General features: G+C 49.7%; 1 protein-coding gene across 5 annotated transcripts in view; it reads right to left on the bottom strand.

Annotated features, from left to right (window-relative positions):
* The window catches only part of NSMF (NMDA receptor synaptonuclear signaling and neuronal migration factor), a 47,364-nt gene extending 30,374 nt beyond the window's left edge, over nt 1-16,990 (bottom strand). For 2 of the 5 annotated variants that reach the window (XM_063352882.1, XM_063352884.1), the window contains exons 1-2: nt 16,668-16,990; nt 7,874-7,935 (exon numbers count right to left, since the gene is read on the bottom strand). In XM_063352882.1, the coding sequence (XP_063208952.1) occupies nt 7,874-7,935; nt 16,668-16,774 (169 nt within the window). In that variant the 5' untranslated portion in view covers nt 16,775-16,990. The remainder of the gene's footprint in view (nt 1-7,873; nt 7,936-16,667) is intronic. The other 3 variants (XM_063352883.1, XM_063352885.1, XM_063352886.1) reach the window with 2 other exon arrangements.
* Between the last annotated feature and the right edge of the window lie 2,761 nt (nt 16,991-19,751).

Genomic DNA, 19,751 nt, shown 5'->3' with positions numbered 1-19,751 from the left:
CATTCACACACACACGTGGTCACGCACACCAGCAGCCCAGAGACATTACCAGTGACCACTTCCCTTGTCTGTGCTTGCAGTGAACTCGATTCAGGTGCCAAAGCACTGCACCTGCTGCTACTATGGCATTTAAGGTGAATAGTTTGCTTCTGACTAAGAAAGAAGTCGAGCTGGTCCAGAAATCAATGCTGAATTAAGTCTGAGCTGCGGAGGTATTCAGTGAAGAGAACCAAGAAACAGTAACAGGGGACTTCAGCAGTACCTGCAATTGCCTTCCAAGAGCCAGCTGAAGCAGGCTGCCGTCAGCACCCTCTGCCTGGTTACTGCTGCTCTGCTTCATTTCATTTCACATTGCTCTTGCCACCTGTCCCACAACCAGCTGCTCCATCACGGTGCCATGCCAGCCCAGGACAGCGTGACTCGGGAAGCCTGGCACAGCGCCGTCCTCTCCAGCCACCCCGACGAAGCTGACCTGGTAACACCTCTGCTCTCCCACCTGCTTTCAGCAGCAACACCTTGTCTCACACAGCTGCAAAGCTACCTTGAAGCAGACAAATCACAAAGATTTCTTTTTGGCTAGATGCGTGCTCTACATGGATTTATTGTGCCCGAGATATTTAACAGCAAGACGCAGGGAAGATGACCAACGTGCTTGATCTGTAGATCATGTGTCTAATGGTAAGTGAAACATCCAAATCATATTTTCATCACTTCCCTGTCTACCTGAGGCGAGTCTGACAGCCTGTCCAGAGCCTGGGGGCTCGATGGTCCAGTCCTGAGGGCCAAGCCACTTCTCACCCCCATGCTGTTTACTTGAACTCATGTCTCATTGGCTTCACTTGCTCCTCTCCAATATTTCTTTCTCCACCTTCCAAGCAGCACCACCCAATGCCGCTGTTAGGGCATGCGGATCACCAAAGACATGACCCCCGACAGCAATGACAATCTGTACTGGTTAATTTGCAGTATCTTGGGAAAGAAATAATCCACATTCTTGGTACATGTAGTTCCTGATAATTAGGTACTTATTACTATTAGATACTTACAATACGTCCGTTCTCATCCAGTAACTCTAACTTGAGCACGTGCTCTGACCCAGGTAACTAACCGTGAAAGGACTGTCACATTTCCTGTTGCTGTCACAGCGTTTCTTGAGAGCAGGTAACATGCTGGGACAGGCCTCAGCTGACTGATGCCCTTTCACAACAGTGGAGCTACTCACCGAGCCAAATTCGTATCTGATGCAGACTGCCTTGTAACCTCACGGGATGAGAAGTTTATAAATCAAGGCACAACATAGCCACAAGGCACAGAGAGAAGCTTAAAAAAAAAAGTCCCTAATTTATTACTGTATTTAGCAGCCAAGCCGATGATTAAAGTACCTTATAGATTTAAAACTTCAGCTCCAGCATCAGAAGCAAAGTGGCAAAGGGAAATCCAGATAAACTCTATTAAAAAAAAAAAAAAAAATCTGTCGTCTCAGAAAAATAAATTTCAGAGAAACAGTTCTCTCTTCCCTGCTCCAGCTCAGCTGGACCTGTCTGCACCTGGTGTTCATGGTACCAACTTTAAACGGAAGAACTGTCTCGGCCACTGACGAGGAATGTAAAGATTTTAGGTTTACAGTATATGGACGTGCATCATTGTTCATAGGAGGAGGAATGAAGTTAATGTTTTTATTTTACACCAGTGGGAGTCCAGGTGATGCTCTCAATGAGAGCGGATGGCTGCACTGGCTAGAGCCCAGGGCATCGCAAAAACCGTAACATCTTTTCAAACAGCAGAGCTGAGCAGTTTCTCTTCCAATTTTAAGTCTGAGATGTCCCTTATGCCTGCCACTGCCCCGCAGGTGTGCTAAGAGGCTGTCAGGTCCTGTTCTCCTCTGCTCCCTCTCTGAGCGTGCATCGCAGCCGTAATGCAAAGCTCCCTATCATGTCAGCTCTGTCCTTCCCGATGCCAACGTACCACAACGGGACCTGCCAGCACGGGGCTCCTGCCTCTGGGGACCAGCTGGCAGCTGACCTCGCCGGTCTGCAGGGTTGAGATGTAGTCAAGAAACAGGCTTGGTAAAAACCACAAGATTTATTCAAAATGTTGAAGCATGAGGTAGGGAGATAAAAATGGAGATACAACAATTAAAAAAAGGTCACAGTGGCATTTCAGCCAGGCAGTAGTTTCAGAGTCAAGTGAGCAGTGACATGCACAACATTTGCTATGGGATTACTGACCAAGCCAGCCCCAACGTGACTTTATCGAGCACCCTGACGCTACCGCTCCCGAGGGAGGAACGTCACACACTTCTCTGCAAAGCCACCGAGAGAAGGCAAGGGCCGCCTCAGTAAGCGAGCTGCTTGGAGAAAAGAGAAGGTCACTTAACTATGATGAAATGGTTCCAATTAGTCTTCTGCACTGAAATGGGCCTAGAAAACAAACAAACTGAAGACACTGTTGACATTGTGCCTCATAGATGAGTAACCTTTAGTCTGGCCTGTAACATTAATGTGAATAGATGAAATTGTTACTGTGAGACACGACCCAAAGGAGCAAGTGGCAGCTCCACCACCAGCCTTAGCATTTCCATGGTAACACCGTGACCTACATTTTTATTCACTTTATAAGCAAAAAACATACTCCACAGCAAGTTTTAGGATACACCCACACCATACCTGTGCTGGCCGATCGTGGAAGCAGTCTGAAACCCTCAGAGATGAGACTTCAGATCCCTGCTCTCCCCCGAATTCAGGCTGCCTACAAACCCCTCCAGACCACAGGCACTTTCTCAAAAGGCCACCTCCACCGCTCAAGGCCAGCCACACCACATGAGCACAGGGACACAGCAAGAGCTGGGCCAGATGCGCTGCTGGGGTCCGTCCTGGGGACCGGGAAGCAACCTCCAGGGAAAAAGGCAGACTCAGTGCTTACCCTGAATCAGGCTCCACTGTCAGCCCCACAGTCTGAACATCAGCAAACTGAAGGTCCCTCTTAGAGCACTGTACAGCTGCAGTGACTTCACGGCTTCATAAAAAATATGGCTCGCAGGTCACTTGCCTGGCCTGAAGCACCTGCAGAGCCTCAGGCTGGAGTTTCTCAAGCCCCATGTCAGCTCCTGGCAGTGTCAGGAACCCCCCCGTCGCATGGCTGCTGCTCTCCACATGCCCTCATGCGCTCTTTCTGAAGCGGCAGCAGCCCAGGGTGCAAACGCAAGCGGTTGCTTCGGTGCAGTCTCTATATGTGCCACAATAGCTTCAGCAAATATGTTTTCCTCCTGCCACCACTACCCATTGCTATTTGGCTTGAGGAAGCTCACGGGCCCCCTCTTCTCCTTACACACAATGTTTTCACTGATGGCTGAAACATCTGGCAAAAACAAAAGGAAGAAGTGAAGATGACTTCTTTTGAGCTTAAAAGGAAGATTCTTCCAGTTTCAGGTAACTATCCCCTTTGGTTTGTACTGATGCAAACCAGTCAGAGTAGCCATGCTGTTTCTGCAATAACGACAGCAAATTTGGGTCAAGAGCTGCAAGGCAGCTCTGGCCCAAGGCCCATCACCTCTGCAGCACCAAGCACACCTTATACTCGCGGGGATCTCTCCCTCCGTCTTGCTTCCAGAGCCCTTCACGCACAGCTCGCCCGGAGCAGCCACCCTGCAGCAGGCAGAGCAGCGCTGTGTCCTACAGCCACAGTCCCAGCACTCCAGCAGCAGCTCCAAATAACCCAAGCAAGCAAATTAGAAACTGTCTGAAAAAGGAGGACCAGGAAAAAACCCAGCATAACCTCCCTTCCTTTCCACAGCAAAGGATCCTTGTGTCTGAATCCCACCTCACCAGGATGCAATCAGTGCTCCCCCAGAGAGGAGGAAGTTTCTCAAATGCTCCACTTGCTGTCATTTTTAATTTTGTTGCCCCGTGCCCTCTCATAGTTCCAGCACATGGTGATTAACATATCTAAAACAGTATCTCAGTGTGGGGCCTCTGACATCTAACCTGGGAGAAGGGGACTCTGGGAATGTCCAAAACTCTTTATCCAACAATCGCTCCAAGTGATTACTTCTTCTATATTTTGCTCTTTGCAGCCTTTTTACACTTCCCTTTCACAACATTTCAATCCTTTTGCCTGTCTTTCTTCTAGGTCTGTCCCAAGGGACGCCCACTCCTACACTAAAACCACGCCACAGACAAGATGGAAAGTCTTTGGAAGGTACCAGAAGGCTACGAGTCAGGCAGGACTATGGCTGACCAAGGGAGAGTGCTCTTCTTGGGAACCTTCCCCGACCTTCAGCCTGCATGAATAAGCCAGCAATGAACAGAGGCAGGAAGAGAGCAGGAGGTGAATTACCACCTCGGCACCATCTTCCTTAAGAGATCCGCGTCCCGCCAGCTGCGGCAGAGTCCAATCCTCCCTTTTTTCTAATTCCTCAGAATATCTTAAAGATCAGGAGAAAAAAAATCCAAGTGATCCCAAGGGGACAATCCTTTCATCCTCTGCCAACAACTCATACTCCGTCACCAGGCAGCTTCCGTGTTCCAAAAGAGAAACAAAGAGAAGAAAAATCCATATTGCCATCAGCCTGCTGTAACCTCACAGAACATGGCGAGAGCACTCTGAGCCAGGCGACAGAGAAGTAAATGTACCTCTCAAGTCACCTGAAAAAACCTCCTTCCAGAACAAGACACCGAAGCATTGCAGAAGGACAGTCACACAATATTTCTGAGCCATGAACTTCTCAGGCCTCACATCGGGAAGAATCAGCATTTGTAACCAACAACAAATACTCTCCCTCACCTTCTTCTCACTACTTGTACACCCCGCAGTACTCTGCAATCCTCTTTACCTCCTGCTGATGTTCAACTCCACACCCACTGCCCTACTGAAGGAAACGGAGCATGGACAGACTGCAGTTTTATTGAAAACAGAAGGTAAACAAAGCCTTGCAAATAACTCACCCCTCATTAAAACACTCAGACATGGCAGCGTGATGCTGATATACAATTCCTCTGTAGTTCTTCATTGCCACTCCCCAATTTCTCAAAGCCCTTCTGCCACACACATACACACAAGCTCTCCAGAAGAGACACCAGAAATAAATTCTGGGGTGTAGAAGTTACCACCAAAGAAGAAGCTCTTTGATCAGTTGTGGAATGCGAAGTAAGAGGTGGGATGCAAAAGCCTTTATACGACCTCCTTTCCTTGGAGTCAAGAGACTCTGAAGATAAAAAAAATGGACCATCCTCAGAGAGCAAAGTGCAGCAGAAACCGAGTAAGTTGGGGCTGTCTCTGCACACCTGGCATCTCCATGCAGATGGTGTCGCCTGTGTCTGCCAGGGGTGTTACAGAGCTCCACCCTTCTGCCGAGGAGTTGAATTAGAGGCAAATCAGCAAAAGAGCTGGCATCCCAAAGATTCACACCCACCTCATATTCCGCATGAGGATTGTCCTTCACAGGGAGAGAGGAGGGTTCTAATTCCTGGATCCACAGAAGAGGAGGATCCTGCCCTTCCCTCCTCCATTTAGGCCTCCACAGTCCCACTGAAGGCTCTGCCACCTTCCTGCTCCTCAAAGACCACAACCATTTTCCCTCAATGCATTCATCAAACTTTTCTTAAACCATTTTTTTTTCCTGGACTATGAACTACTGAAGTCAAGGCCTGCCTCCTTCCATTCCCATATCAACTAGAGCCTTAATCCCAGCTGCAGTCTGCCGGCAGTGCAGGGAGCACACACGTATACAGCTGGGGTTATTCCAACGGAAAGCAGGCCTGTCCCACCAGGTAAAAAACACTCATGGTGAAAGCCCAGATTTCCTTGAACAGTGACGTACATGGACCGAGGCATCAGTTCTTCAGTGTGCTGAGCTTTCTGGACCTCAGGCAGCAACACATGCAAGCAGGAATTTAACTACAGGATACCCGTGGGCTTGTACAGCCCTAACACCACCTCTCCCTGCTCTTTTCAGCCAAGCTGGTGAGTTGGAGCAGATTCAGGTACTTCTGTAGGTGTGCTACATCTTCCACTTATGTAGGAGAGGCCCTTCATTTGTTTCATTGGAGTCACTGCATGAGGCCGATCACACTGCTTAAGCGCTCTGCTGAGCCAAAGGTGAAGCGTTCAGAAACTTGCAAAAGTGATCCTGAGATATAGAGAATTTCCACAGGAAGGAAAAGAATTGACTTCTCTGTTATTGGACCACTGGGACAAACAAAAGGGAGCCAAATTTTCTACTGTCAACATTTTTATAGGATAGCAACCTTCCTGCCATGGTTATTTATAAAGAAACGTTACAGACTGTGTTAAATTATACACTGAAGAATTTCAAAAGATGACTTAAAAAATGATGATTCTTTTTTTCCCTCTTCTATAAACATTTAGAGTAATTTCTAGGGAACTTTATTTCCAAGTCAATACTTAAGGATCCCATAAGGACTGTGGTATATCCATGCGTACCTCTCACTCCTTGATTCTTACCTGTGGCAACTAAATTCGCTTGGATTCAAATACAATCTCAGCCTGAGACACCACGGGGGCAGTGGGTAGGAAAAGGCTCCGCTGGAGAGCGTATGGATATGTTACAAGCACAGAGAGCATTTAAGCACTGGTGTGGGGACCCTGATAACAGCACGTTATCCAGGAGTCACACCAGCTCTGTTTCCAGGTTCTCCTTACCTACAGTCAGAGAGAGGAACGAGCACTAGGAGCACCCATAAGGCTGAGTCAAACAACAGCTTTGTAAGCGCGCATCAGAGAGGCTCCTGCTCCTTGGCTTTCCCAAGGACTCCCCCGGACTCAGGCAGCCGAACAGATCTGCCATTTCCTCTCATCTCCATCAGAGATTCTATATCTGGCCTTAATGTGACCCCCCCCCCCTCCCCGTACTGTGAGGGCACTACAATGCGAGCAGGAGACCACCCTTCTTCTCCCTGTTGGAAGCTGGGGTGGGGGAATACAGAAAAGGACCAGCAGACTCCAGATGACGGAAGCAGTTGCAAAAATGGCCACGAAAGGATGCTTTTGCCATTCTGGGAAGCCTCCTCAGACCTGCCCGGCCTGTCTCTGCACTGTCTGTACAACCCCTTCCTTCCCTCTGCCTCACAGACGCTCCACCTCAGCTGCATTAAACCCAGCCTTTTCCCTTTTCCTTCCCATCCCTTCCTACCACCATGGGTGGTAGACCAAATAATTTAAGTAATGTATCACTGGAGTTTCTCATGCCTGGAAAAAAAAAAATAAATAAAAAAATCAAAGAAAACTGCAGTACATAGTTTTAAAGCCCTTCCATTCACAAAGTTAGCACAATTCAGCCAAGGACAACTTGAAGGTCATTAGAACAGATCCAAGAAAAAACACAGGGACTCATTCAGGCGGCTGTCAAAGACTAGTGTGATTGGGCTTGTTCTTTTAGCAAGAGGCATTTCCTGCCTATAGAGGTTTAATTAAACACACACAGTTTACCTACATCAGTCAGTTAACAACACACTGGAACTCTCTTTTTTTTTTCCCGTTCCCTAGTGAAAGCAAGGCCTAGGAGCGACAAGCCAGTGCAGAAGCCTTGGGCAGTGCAGTCTTTCATTTCCCAGCTGAAACTTCTTCCAAGGACTCTTGGAAGTCACCCCTATCAGCTCTAGGGGTGAATGTATGACAGGGCACTTGTCCACCAAAACTGAACTTGTCCCCACACAGCCCACCCAACCCTTGAGTCACCAAACTGCCTTTTCTCCTCAGGGGCTTCACGGATCCAGAAGATGGCTCCTCCCGTCTCTCTGCTGATGAGATCTCACGCTAACCCTTTATGATAAATAAATGCACTTTCGTTTTAAGGTCTATTAATAAATAGGTGCACACACATACGGGTATAAACAAGGCATGTCAATTCTCTTACCTGAGCCGTTTCTACTTTCAGGATGGTTTTGTGAAAGATATTCTCCAAAAGCCCTTGCCGCTCTGCGCATCCAGGCACCACAGGAGGCAGGAAAGGAGAGAAGGAAAGAGACGGGTAACGGTTAAAGGCCAAAGAAAGTAAAAACAGTTCAATATACTGCTGTTTTCTTGCCTTTCCCTCATCTTCAGGTAACACCAATTTAAACCTGCTGCAATAGCAGTGGGGGCTTCCTGGTTAACACACCTCCGTTTTCCCCTGGCCAAAGCTGAAAACAGAGTTGGACTACAAGGCCAGGACTATTTTAGTCTTTAGCTTCTCTGTTAAAACTGAAAGAAATATTGAAACGCACCTGCATTAAACTGGGTCTTGTTTCTGTGATGCACATAGGAACTGGATCGCTGTCTCCAACCACCCTAAGTTAAACCTCTTTTGGCAGCCCAGGGAAGAAAGTATCTCCACGGCAGTCCCAACCACCACCCCAGCCTTCTACTCTGGTTCTGAATGCTCCTCTCCGTGAGCTACCACAGCTTAGACATTAATGCTAACACCCATTTCACCCACCTTAACCCTACGCTCTCAAGCACCAACTGCACAACCTTATTTGAGAGACCCCCACAACACCCCACAAAAGCAGTTCCTGATTCTCTGATGGATTTCAAGTCCTGTGGATGACTGAGATTTTACTGAAATATATTAAGAATCAATCAGGCAGGGTGAGCTCAACCCTTATCCCACATCAAGGCCTACATGAGAGAGCAAACCTATGAATATTCCAACCACGGAAAAGCTTTCTGCTTTCAACCCACACAGGAAAGGAATCCTTGGTCAAGGCATGTATTCCTTGGTATACATTAAAGATAATCTCCAGTCTTCTATTACCAGAACATTCGTAAAATCCTGCTGCTGTGCCTGTTCTCCTGTACCCCACAAACCTGTGACTCAAGAGAGCTAATACAAGCTTTTCCCCAGCCATCCATTTTCTCCAGGTTTGTAGAACGATCTCTCCAAGGTCTGCAGCATCGCAATCAGGCTGATATCTGCCAACGGTCAGTCCAGGGTTGAGGCTCGCAAACAGTGAGATGGAACAGCCACCCACCTCCTTGGCAAGCCAGGCCAACAAACCCCAGCAGCCAAGCACCCTCAGCCTGCAAGCACACCAGCAGCTCTTGGGGGAGGAGATGAAAACCCGCTGCAACAGGGAAGACTCTCCATATCAAGGCATCATGCCCACCATCATCCTCCTCTGAAAGAGGTGCTCAACCTCAGAACATCCCTCTCCAGCTCATGCTGCCACAAAAAGCCACGCTCATAACGGCCATTAAACATCTAAGTGCAAAATGGCTTTGACCTCCAAAACAACCTTCTGCTTTGCTACCCGATGCAGCAGCATATCCCAGCCCGTGTAGCCAGCATTTTCCCCCCACTGCTTTTATACACCTCCTCCCAAAACGGAAAAGATTAACAAAGCTACAATATACCTCCCGGAGCGACTAGAGCTGGAAGGAGTGAGAAGTCCATTTGTTATCCACAGCCAGCAACAGGGGATCGATATGAACGATGAAAAAAGAGTAATTTGATCTCCCTGGGACTAAACTTCAGCACAGCCAAATGCAAAATGCTCTGGAGCAGTGCAGCTGGAGCTATGCAAGAAGCAAGGTTTAACCTTCTGCGTCATTACAGGCTAACATTCAGTGCTGAGGTTTTTTCTATTTCCAGATTCTTGCCTGTGTAGTACCAGGCTGTACCTTTAGACACTAGTCTGGGGTAACAGTTGCCCAAACTGCCTTCCTCAATGCATAAGCACTCCCAGAAATGGTCACACAGAGGCTGTCACATTGGGGAACTGCACAATTAGCACACAATCCCCGCTACAAAGAACAAAGAGATGACCATCATGGTTCACCCATACAGGGGGGCAAATGCCTCGTGGATGTTGCTTGCACCCACTATCATTCTGTCTGGCCAAAATGCAGGACACACAAATGTAAAGTTGGGAGGTGGAGGGTGGCAACTTCAGGGAAGTGGTTGAGTCACCATCCCTGAAGGTATTTAAAAGTCATGTAGATGTGGCACTGAGGGACATGGTTTAGTGGTGGACTTGGGCAGTTTTAGGTTAACAGTTCGACTTGATGATTGTAAAGGTCTTTTCCAACCTAAACGATTCTGTGATTCTAACATCAGGCTATGAAGCTGCAAGAGCGCTCCTGAGCTACTCCCGCACTCCATCTTAGAGGTGGTTATGGCTCAGCCAAAGCCACGGCTGATCTCACGTAGCACTGGCAAAAGCTCCACTTTGAGCGGATGGCTGGGCTCAAGACTTAAAAGATCTTTTCCACCAAGACCTCTGTGACTCCAAGGCTTCCCATGGAAACGCCTGCCCTTGCAAGGCATCATCAACACAATTCACAAATAGGGCACTTACACCCTTGGGAAGGACTTTCAAGCTTCTCTTGTGCATCAGCAGTCACTCCATGTAGAAAAAAATAACAACAAGCAAGTCTCAGGCAAATTATCAGTGAGAGAACACGGTGATTTACACAAAAATGCTAAAATACGATGACAAAATTTAGTCTGTAACTAGTTCAAAAGCTCCAAGAGCACGTTCGCTCATACATCATTCTCTCCATTCATCTCTCTGCCAAGGCCCAAAGCCGATCTGTCTGCCTTAAAATCTGAACCAATACTTCACCCTTAGCTTGCAAACCACCAGCTCAAAGAATTAGTATCAAGCACTTGCTAAGACCCAAACTGCAAATGGCTAACACGGAGCCAGACAGAAGCACCGCCACCCTCCATCCCACCTTGTGTCACTCAGACTACGGGCCCTACTTTAAAGGTGCTGCAGTGTCTCTAACCTCGCTCTCCTGTTTCCCCAGGCAGATGCGGTCGGAGGATAAAACCTGAACCGCCAGAGCTCCTGGAGAACAGGCGATACCCAGCCCTCTCCTCGCTGGTCAGAAGTACGGTCAAGGAGCACATTACTACTCAAAAACGTTGCTGCCCAGCCCAGGCTGAACCTGCAGTTCTGTCACTACTGTTCCACTTCCATTGCTCTCCGACGCTGCAGGCCAACTTAAGAGCAAACGAACGTGGACGCTTGATCACAGTTAACTAGCAACAGCTAATAACGCAATGAAGCCTGCACAGTACAATGTGCGGCGGGGGTTTTCCAGCCAATTACACTGCAAACTTCAGACTAATTTTTTTGCCTATTATCTCAGTAGTCCCCTTCTACATTCCTGCTTCCCAAGTGCCACCGGCTTCTCCTTGGCTGTGCCTCAGCTGATCTCCCACAGATGTCTGCGTGTGCCCTTTGCCAAGGGGACTCTGCTGGCCACACTAGCTCCTTATGCCGAGTCTCCCCTTGCCAAGACTTTTGTGCTCCTTCGCTGCCTTCACTGTGCTCGCAGCCACCCCAGTTTACCAGCTTCTGCCCGTATCGTTAACGTGCCACTTACCCCCTCTCCTTGACCACCCATTGACTTGGTCAAAATAAAGCCAGAGCAAAATTCAAACACATGGTAGCTGCTCTCTTCATCCCATTCTTTTCTATTTCTTTTATCAATGCACTGTATTGATACAAGTCATACAGTCGTGCTTTCTCTCAGCTCAGTTTTGCCTCCGCTACCACAGCCCAACGCGGTTCAAGTCCCATCAAGCCTCCTGATGGCATCAAAGAACCCTTCAACTGGGCTCAGAGCAGAGACACCTCAGGATAATTTAACTGGCAAGAGATAAAAAAGGAAACTTGTTTCACATAAATGTGATGAAGTACAAGGTGCCTTACAGATACACTCAGGGTTATAGCTCATCGGCCCGTGTATGACACTGCAAAAGCCGCATACAAATGAGCAGGTAGTACTGAGAGGTAATCAGCTAATGACACGACAAGTTTAGCCCTGACTCATCTGGAGAGAGGCTTTCATTTTAGTAGCAGATCAGACCTGCATGTTACACAGTCAGCACAGCCCGATTTAACAAAAGAACATCAACCAGGGACCGCAACCTTGGTACGCTGCGCCACTGAGTCTAACCAGTACAGACAAGACTGCCATTGCCTCAGAGAAAACACCACCATCTTCTCCGGCTGCTTCTCCATCAAAACGACTTCAAGAGCATGGAGGGTGGATGGGGCAGCACAACACAGGCAGCAAAAGCAGCTGCCCTTCTGAGGGCATTTTTCAGTCCTCACTGCGCATTAGGCGTCAAAGCTGGACTCAGGTCTGGAAGAGAAACTGAGTGAGATTTTGTGAAGAAGCATAGATCTAGAGATACATTTGCTAGAAGGAGGAAAGCCGCCAAATAACAAAGATCTCAATTACAACGTGATGAGCATGGAATAGCCTTCACGTCTCTGAAATAATCACATCAACAGGATGAGAGGGGCCTTGATGCATACTAGCAGCTATGAGAAATTGCTACACACAAATTTATGCAATCCACCAAACTGACGCTGAACTGAGGGAAGAAATGTGTATCGAAACACTCAGAGACACAGGAAAGACCTGAGATAACTCCATTTAGAGCACAGCAGCAAGCTAAGCAAAACCTGGACTATTCAGGAGTATTACACGGAAAAATAAAGAACACCCACCACCTTCTAGTGTTCCTTCAGAAATAATGCCCAGAGGAGTTGCAGCAGGAATCTGTTGTGACAGCATCTGACAGTGCTGCATCTGAGGAAAACAGGAGAGAAGAGACCTCCTTCATCATCAGGACTTAACGTCCTCCCACAGCTGCAATCCTGCTCTTGTCACCAAGCAGAGAGGGGAACACTGCCAGCATATCCACAGCTAACACCTCAGCCATTAAAGACCGCTGACACCTACGTTGTTTAAACCTAACAGTAACAATACCCTGACAAAAATTAGTTTTCTGAAATGTCTACGTAGGGAGATGGTAGCTGGAAAAAATTAACTCTAAGTTTTAAAATTTTAAATTCTCACTCTCAAGAAAGGGAAATGGGATGTCAGCAATGGATCTTGAAGTCAAAGACCCCAGAGTCCTGGAGGAATTTGTAGTCACCAAGCTTGGACAGAAGAGAGGACAGAGCAGGAAGAACTTAAAACAGGTAATCAAAGCATGATAGAGTTTATATCACTCACCGGAAAATTTGTAAGTGGAAAAAAAACATATCTAGATTCCATGAAGAACCCCGATCTAAGCCAAAAATTGGTCTTGCAGTAGAAAACCTGGGATAAGGCATGCACTCAAGTACCTCGGCATTTTGTCAGATTTACCCTTTCGCAGCAATTAACACTTCGTGCCCTTGTTTGAAGTCACTCTGTAGCCCTCTCTAAGTCAGAAGAGAGGGAGTGAGACCAAATTCTTATCTCTCTGTGGGCTATCTTAGACTAGACACCAAAGCCCTGAAATTGGCTAAGATGAACCACACGCTCAACTCAAATATTTCTTGTCCTAACTATAGAGATGGTTCTGGAACACCCAGCAAAAGTCTTCTGTCTGTGTGCTCACACTGTCACATGCTCTCAAAGAAAAGCCGTAGGCCAGAGCAACGCAAAGCAGAGCCGCAGGAAAAGACTTACTTTATCACCACATTTGGGGTGCCAGTACTGTTCTGTAGGCGTCAAGGCAGCAAGGGCAAAGAGAGCTCATTTTTAAAGGCGTTGGTTCATCTGTGCCCTTGAAAGCGTGCTGAGGAAGCCAAGGAGCGTGTGTCAGACATCATGCGGGCCAGGACCCTGAGGAGAACCTGCACAAGCCCAAACCGCATCAGCCGGGGAGCCGCCAGCGGAGGGGCAGCACCAAGGTCATGACTCAAGGACAACTGCGTCATCCCTTGCCTTTGGCACTCATGCCCCGGGAGCAGCAAGGCGAAAAAGAACGCGCTGGAAGGAAAGAGCAGTACCACAGTGAGATCTCACATACAAGCACTTCAAATCTGATCACAGCAACAGCACACTAAGCCTCAGTCGCTTCCCGGGTGCCAGACATAGAATCGGTGCACAGTTTGCTGCAACTCTCTCAGGAGAGGACAAGACCACAGAGACCAAAGTTAGCAGCACCGCAGATGCTCTCAACAGTGCTAGCACAGAGCAACTAAGCCATTATTTTCTAGGAAGCTATTAAAAGGACCTACCACACAACAAACTGCATGGAGCTTAATTAATTCTCCTGGGACAGGAGACTCCCCTGAGTCGCTCTGCAGAGATTTTAATTTAAGAATCTAGGGAGCTTGCACCTTCTGCTTAGATCACATTACTCACGACAACAAACAAATGATGGTCCCTGCTCAGTAAGACAGCCAAATGCACACACACACACTTCAGCCGCACGTAATAAATATACATTAGCGGGCACTTGGACTTGCAGCGAATTTCAGGAGCTCATTTTTTCTCTTAAAAAGAAAAGCCAGGAGAAATATGAGTAGGGCAGAGCTCAGGAGGTGCGGAGAAACAATCCCAGGGCATCTATCTCCTGCTGCAGCACGAGAACAGGATCCCACAGCTGCTTACATGAAGCCGCGGGGGACATGATCATTGCAGCAGTGCTACCCACACAGGTGACCCAACGGCCAACCCTCTTGGGAAGGACAGAATAGTCTCTTTGTAGCCTTATCTACTGTCCTGCAGACTCTCCTGGCTGCACATAAGGACATGGGAGATACACGGAGGAGGACCCAGGGTAGAGCAGAGGAGCTGTGTGCGATGTGCTCCAGGAAGCCTGGAGGAAACCTTTCAGCAGGTGGGTCGTCACCGCTGTAGAAATACTGAGGGTGGCAGAGCCCTCATGAGGCAGGGGCTGAGACGTGCCTGGAGCGGCAGGATGGAGGGACACCGGCAGCACTTGTCCCCACCAGCACCTTCTCCATGCAAAGAGGCAATGCAAGGAGCTCCTCAACAAGTTCTCTGCCCTCCCCAAAGGCTTTTCAATTAGGCATTTCTAGAGCAGGGCATGAACAGGGCGACACATAAGAGCAACCTGTGCCATAGTCTACATGACCAGACACTCCTCAAGGACTTTATGTTGCCCAGCCCAAGTCCACTCAGCTAATGTTTCTGGTCAAACCACCGCAATTCACATCACCAAGAAACACAGAGCTCCACGTAACAGCAACAGTTACAGCAGGCAGCAAACCAGAACCCCAGAGGCACCTCCTGAACTCTACGCAGTTGATGCTACTTGAGCAGCATCTGCCCATCCTGGAGGGGCTAACAAGCCATTGCGTTCGACACACATTAGTCGCTCCCAAACACCCACACTAGCATTTGAAATCTTACCAATTACCAACTATGTTGCCTGTGTGACTGGCTGTCTAATCCTACTCCCAGAACCCCATTACAACAGTTATGGTGCATTTTGTGTCATTTCTGTATACCCACCTGGCTGACATCTGCCAGGAAGAATCCCACTTCCAGATCTTTGAATGCCGTTGCAAGCGCTCACGGTTTCGTTATTGGTTATGAACAGGGTACATCACAACAAGGGGAAAAGTTCCAGGCTCTGCCCGTACACCTTTCTCCAGAGGCACTCCAGACTTTGAAGGACATATTTCTTTATAACACAAACAGACAGCAATATATAGACATCTCTGGATCTCCTCACTTCAAGCTGTAAGACTGCCTTTCCTCCCAGCACAGCGGAGATGCCGTAACGCTGAGTTACAGTCACAGAGAGGTGACTGAGATCTCTCAGAAGCACTGATCGAGTCCTACACATGACTCCAGGTTATTCTAATGCAATTTTGTCTAACACAAAGGAGGCGTTATATAATGCAGCTGAAAAGTTTATTTCTTCCTATTTTTTTTCCAGCAGCAAAGAGCTAGATTAACTGTAGCAGAGACACTGACAGACCTACCCCTTTGCACAGCTGTGCCGTAGGGGCAGCCAAAAGCTGCGCCAATGCCCCCCAAATAGTCACCAGGTGATTGCCGTGACACTTGCACTGCAGCGTGGGAGAAGGGTCCTTTCCATCTGTCTGGGCAAAGGGCACTGTAACCAAGCTCATCTGCGACAGCTTTTTTAAACCTAAGTACAATCAAGCAGCAAATGGATTTTCTAGGATCTCCCATGTTTGATACTGAAAAGCGCTGGGACCAGACAGCAAGTGAAATTCTACACTGTAGGACGAGCAATATAAAAACGTAACAGGCACAATACACAACCCAAATCTTTTAAGTGGTCGATGCAGCAGCTTGGGGCACTACCGGAGAGGGCAGAAATGGTGGGTCCGGATTTTCACACAGTAGGATTTCCATTCAAAGGTGCGAGACCCCTTGACGAAAGCTGCTGACTTTGCCCTCGGACAGGCAGCGGGCATTTCAGCCGGTGGGAAACCACTGAGCACACCGACCGCGCTCCCAATTCCCGAAGATTAGAAACATCCAGCCCTTACAAATCCACTCCTGACCTGCTCCTTGCCAGCCCAGCAAATAAAACCTGCGGATGATGTTCGCCGGGGCGGCAGCGAGCAGCGGGGACACCTCTGGAGACAAACTGCCTCTCCCAGGGCCGAGGGTCGGCGGCGTGCGGGGGGAGCGCGGTCGCCCACAGCCACCAGCCGGCTGCTCTGGGGGCACCGCGGCAGCGGGCGAGGGGGACAAACCGGGGTCCCTCCGAAGCTCTGCCATTCCCGAGCCCCGGGGGGACAGCATCCTGCCCCGGCGGCCCTGCACTCCGGCCCCGGGGCACAATCCCCGGGGTGGTGCCGGCCACCTCGGCTGGTCCTGAGGGGCTGAGGGGAGGGGGGCCTTCCCCGCAGCTCGGCGCCCCGTCACGGCCGGGCAGGGTCCCCGGCACGGCGGGGCCCGCCCGCTCGCCCCCCGGCACCCACCTCACTTTAGCCGCCACCGACGACATGGCCTCGTTCCTCAGCGTCTTCCTTTTGGACACGGCTGTGCCCATATTCGCGCGGGGGGGAGCCGCCGGGGGAGCGCTCATCGCACGACCCCGCGGCTGCCCATGCCGCGGCGGGGCCGGGTGCCGGGGCGCGCCGCCGCCGCCCCTCGCTGCCGGGCTCCCCTCAGCGCCCCGCCATGGCTCGGCGCCCCCCGCGCCCCGCCGCGCTGCCCCCGGCGAGTGCTGCGCTCCGCCGCCGCCGCTGCCTCCTCATTGACTGCGGCAGGAGGGAGGGCCCGGGCGCGGCCCGCCGCCCAGGAAGCGCCGCTATATTTGGCCGGCGGCTCCCTCCTCCGCCCCCGCCTCCCTCCCGCCTGACATCATGGCGGGGCGGCTGGTGGGGGTGCGCCGGCCCCGCCTGAGGGGCCGGGGGAGGCGGTTGGCTCGGCCCGGGAACCGAGGGGCGGCGATGTCCCCTCCGCCCTCGCGGCCAAGTCCCGCATTCGCCGCCGTCCTGCGCTCCCCGGTCCCTGCCCGCACCTGAGGGGAATGTCCAGCCGTGAGGGGAGGCCATGGGGGCTGCTCCCGGCGGGAAACGGACCGGCAACCCGCACAAAACCCAGTCATTTTGACATAAAACTATAGGTTGCCTTTGAAGGGGCCAGTGAAAGGTTTTATGCACGGTTGGTTTTCCACAGCCGGGCGCTCTGTCGGTGGGTGGGTGCACCGGGGTCCCGCTGCTCGACACAGGTCGGGCTGTCGGGTTTTGAACGTGGTGTCTCTGAAGGGTTGGCACAAATGTCCATTCTGAGGAGACGCTGGCCAGGGGCATTTGCTTTGTCCCCTCAGCTCGTGGTTGCGTGCTGCCATTGTCCCAGAGCAGGTCCACGGTGGCACGGGAGTTCCCAGAGGTGGCAGAGGCATGAGGCAAAGCTGGGCATCCAGACACCTTTCCATCCCCAGTGTCACCTGCCAGAGCAAACACTTTCCTCAGGGTCATCGAATGCTTGAGAACAAACCCAGTGCAAGGAGCTTATCAGCTGCTCGGTCAGCTAAGCCTCAGGGGGGGTTTAGTTCATAGAATCACAGAACTTGGGTTGGAAGAGACCTTCAAAAACCACACACCACGGGCAGGGACACCTCCCACCAGCCCAGGTTGCTCCAAGCCCCGTCCAACCTGGCCTTGAACCCCTCCAGGGATGGGGCAGCCACAGCTTCTCTGGGCAGCCTGGGCCAGGGGCTCACCACCTTCATCATCAAAAATTTCTTCCTTACGTGCAATCTAAATCTACCCTGTTTCAGTTTAAGAGCACTGTCCCTTGTCCTGTCACTGCAGGCCCTGGTAAATAGTCTTTCTCCATCTTTCTTATACTCCCCCTTTATATATTGAAAGGCTGCAAGAAGGTCTCCCCAGAGCCTTCTCTTCCCCATCTGAACAACCCCAACTCCTTCAGCCTTTCTTCACAGCAGAGGGGTTCCAGGCCTCAGACCGATGTCATGGATGTAGATTTTGATCCCTAGGAGGGTTTGGAAAAGCGCTTTTCCTTGAGGCAGTGTTTTATAAATCTGCTTTCAGGGTACCTGAGTGAGCGGCGGCAGCAAGTTTTTAAATATTATTCACAATATATACAGAAAAACCACTTAAGTGGTTCCCCTGGCTCTGCAAGGGAGTGCACGGATCCCAGGAATTCAGAGCCAACTCATTCAGCAATATTTGACAGAGGGGTAGAAGTTTTATAGGTAATTAAGCTTCCTACAAGCTTTGTGAGAAGAGGCGGCTGAAGGAGGGAGTGACAGACAAACAGACACACCTTGTCTTGTCTGTACCTGGGGAGAGGCTGCAGCATAAGCTCCTGTTTTACTGTCCTTCAGAGACTCTGCATGGAAGAGACCGAAAGTTTGGGGATAGCGTCAATCCTCTCTCTCCATAGACTCCAAAGTCAAATCTGCAAGAAAAAATATGAATATTTGAACAAATTAAGTCTACCTGTTTGATCTATTAATCTACAAATTGAAAAACAAAGTAATTCGTGTAATAGAGCAGAAAAAAAGATGAATAAGCTACCCAATTACCCGGGTGTGTGTGGACACAAGGAGCGGGATGTGAATACCTCATCAGCTGGAATTTTATCATACACTGGGGAATTCGCTGTGAATAACAAACCTTCAGTAATGGGTCTTCACTTAGAGCCAAGCTGTGAGTGGAAAAAGTGCCGTGTGTGCAAAATAAAGACGTCGCCCTGCTTTTTAGCTTGGACCAGCTGACCGAAGGAGAGGTGCTAAGTGACATCGGCTGCTCCATCACTGCCACCGAGGGAGCTGGCCTCCGTGTCCTGCTGGCTCCACAGAACTGCGCTTGGGGATGAGAGTGGCTCCTCTTCCCGTGGGGTTTTGTGACCCACCAAGCAGGACGAACAGGGCTCTGCTGTTATACGGTGCTGAACAGGGTGATGAGACTTCTTTAAACATTACGGTCTCGATCCCCCTGAGCTAAAATCGGTGAACAGATTTTTAGGGCAGGTTCGCCTCAGTCCTGTGTGCTGGAAGCAAGTGTGGTAGAGCTGATGCACGCTCATCTAATGCGATGCCCAGCCTTGCTTCATACCGCTGGAAACACGGAGACACAGAGATCTGAAGGTGCGCACATAGTCAAACGAAGGGAGAAAAGAGAAACACATGGGAATACTTTAAAAATAAAGTCAGCCTGAGCCTTTTGACTGTGCTTTTCCCCCCTTTTTCCTGTGTAATAAGAGGGGGAAAGTACTCTTTATGTCTATGTTTAAATATTTTGTCAGTTGTGGCAAACGCTATTCTTTAAAAATGCAGAGAAAAAATCCCAAACTAACAGACAGGTCTACTCTATCCCTGACATAGTCCCCACCAGGTCTACCTGGAAACACCCCAGAGTTGCTCACAGTGACATTTTCCAGGTACAAAACAAAACCCAGCGTCAGTGCATTGGATTTCTTCCCACAGAAGATGACTCCCATTAAACTTCTACTCATGACTATCCCCCCGCACCAGGTTTTGTTGTACAGTCATGTCACCAGAGAATTTCTACAACACAAAATGAGAGAAA

The sequence above is a fragment of the Chroicocephalus ridibundus genome, chromosome 15, assembly GCF_963924245.1.
Source record: "Chroicocephalus ridibundus chromosome 15, bChrRid1.1, whole genome shotgun sequence".
NCBI lineage: Eukaryota > Metazoa > Chordata > Aves > Charadriiformes > Laridae > Chroicocephalus > Chroicocephalus ridibundus.
Note: the sequence above shows the minus strand (reverse complement) of the source record. Positions and strands in the feature narration are given on the sequence as shown.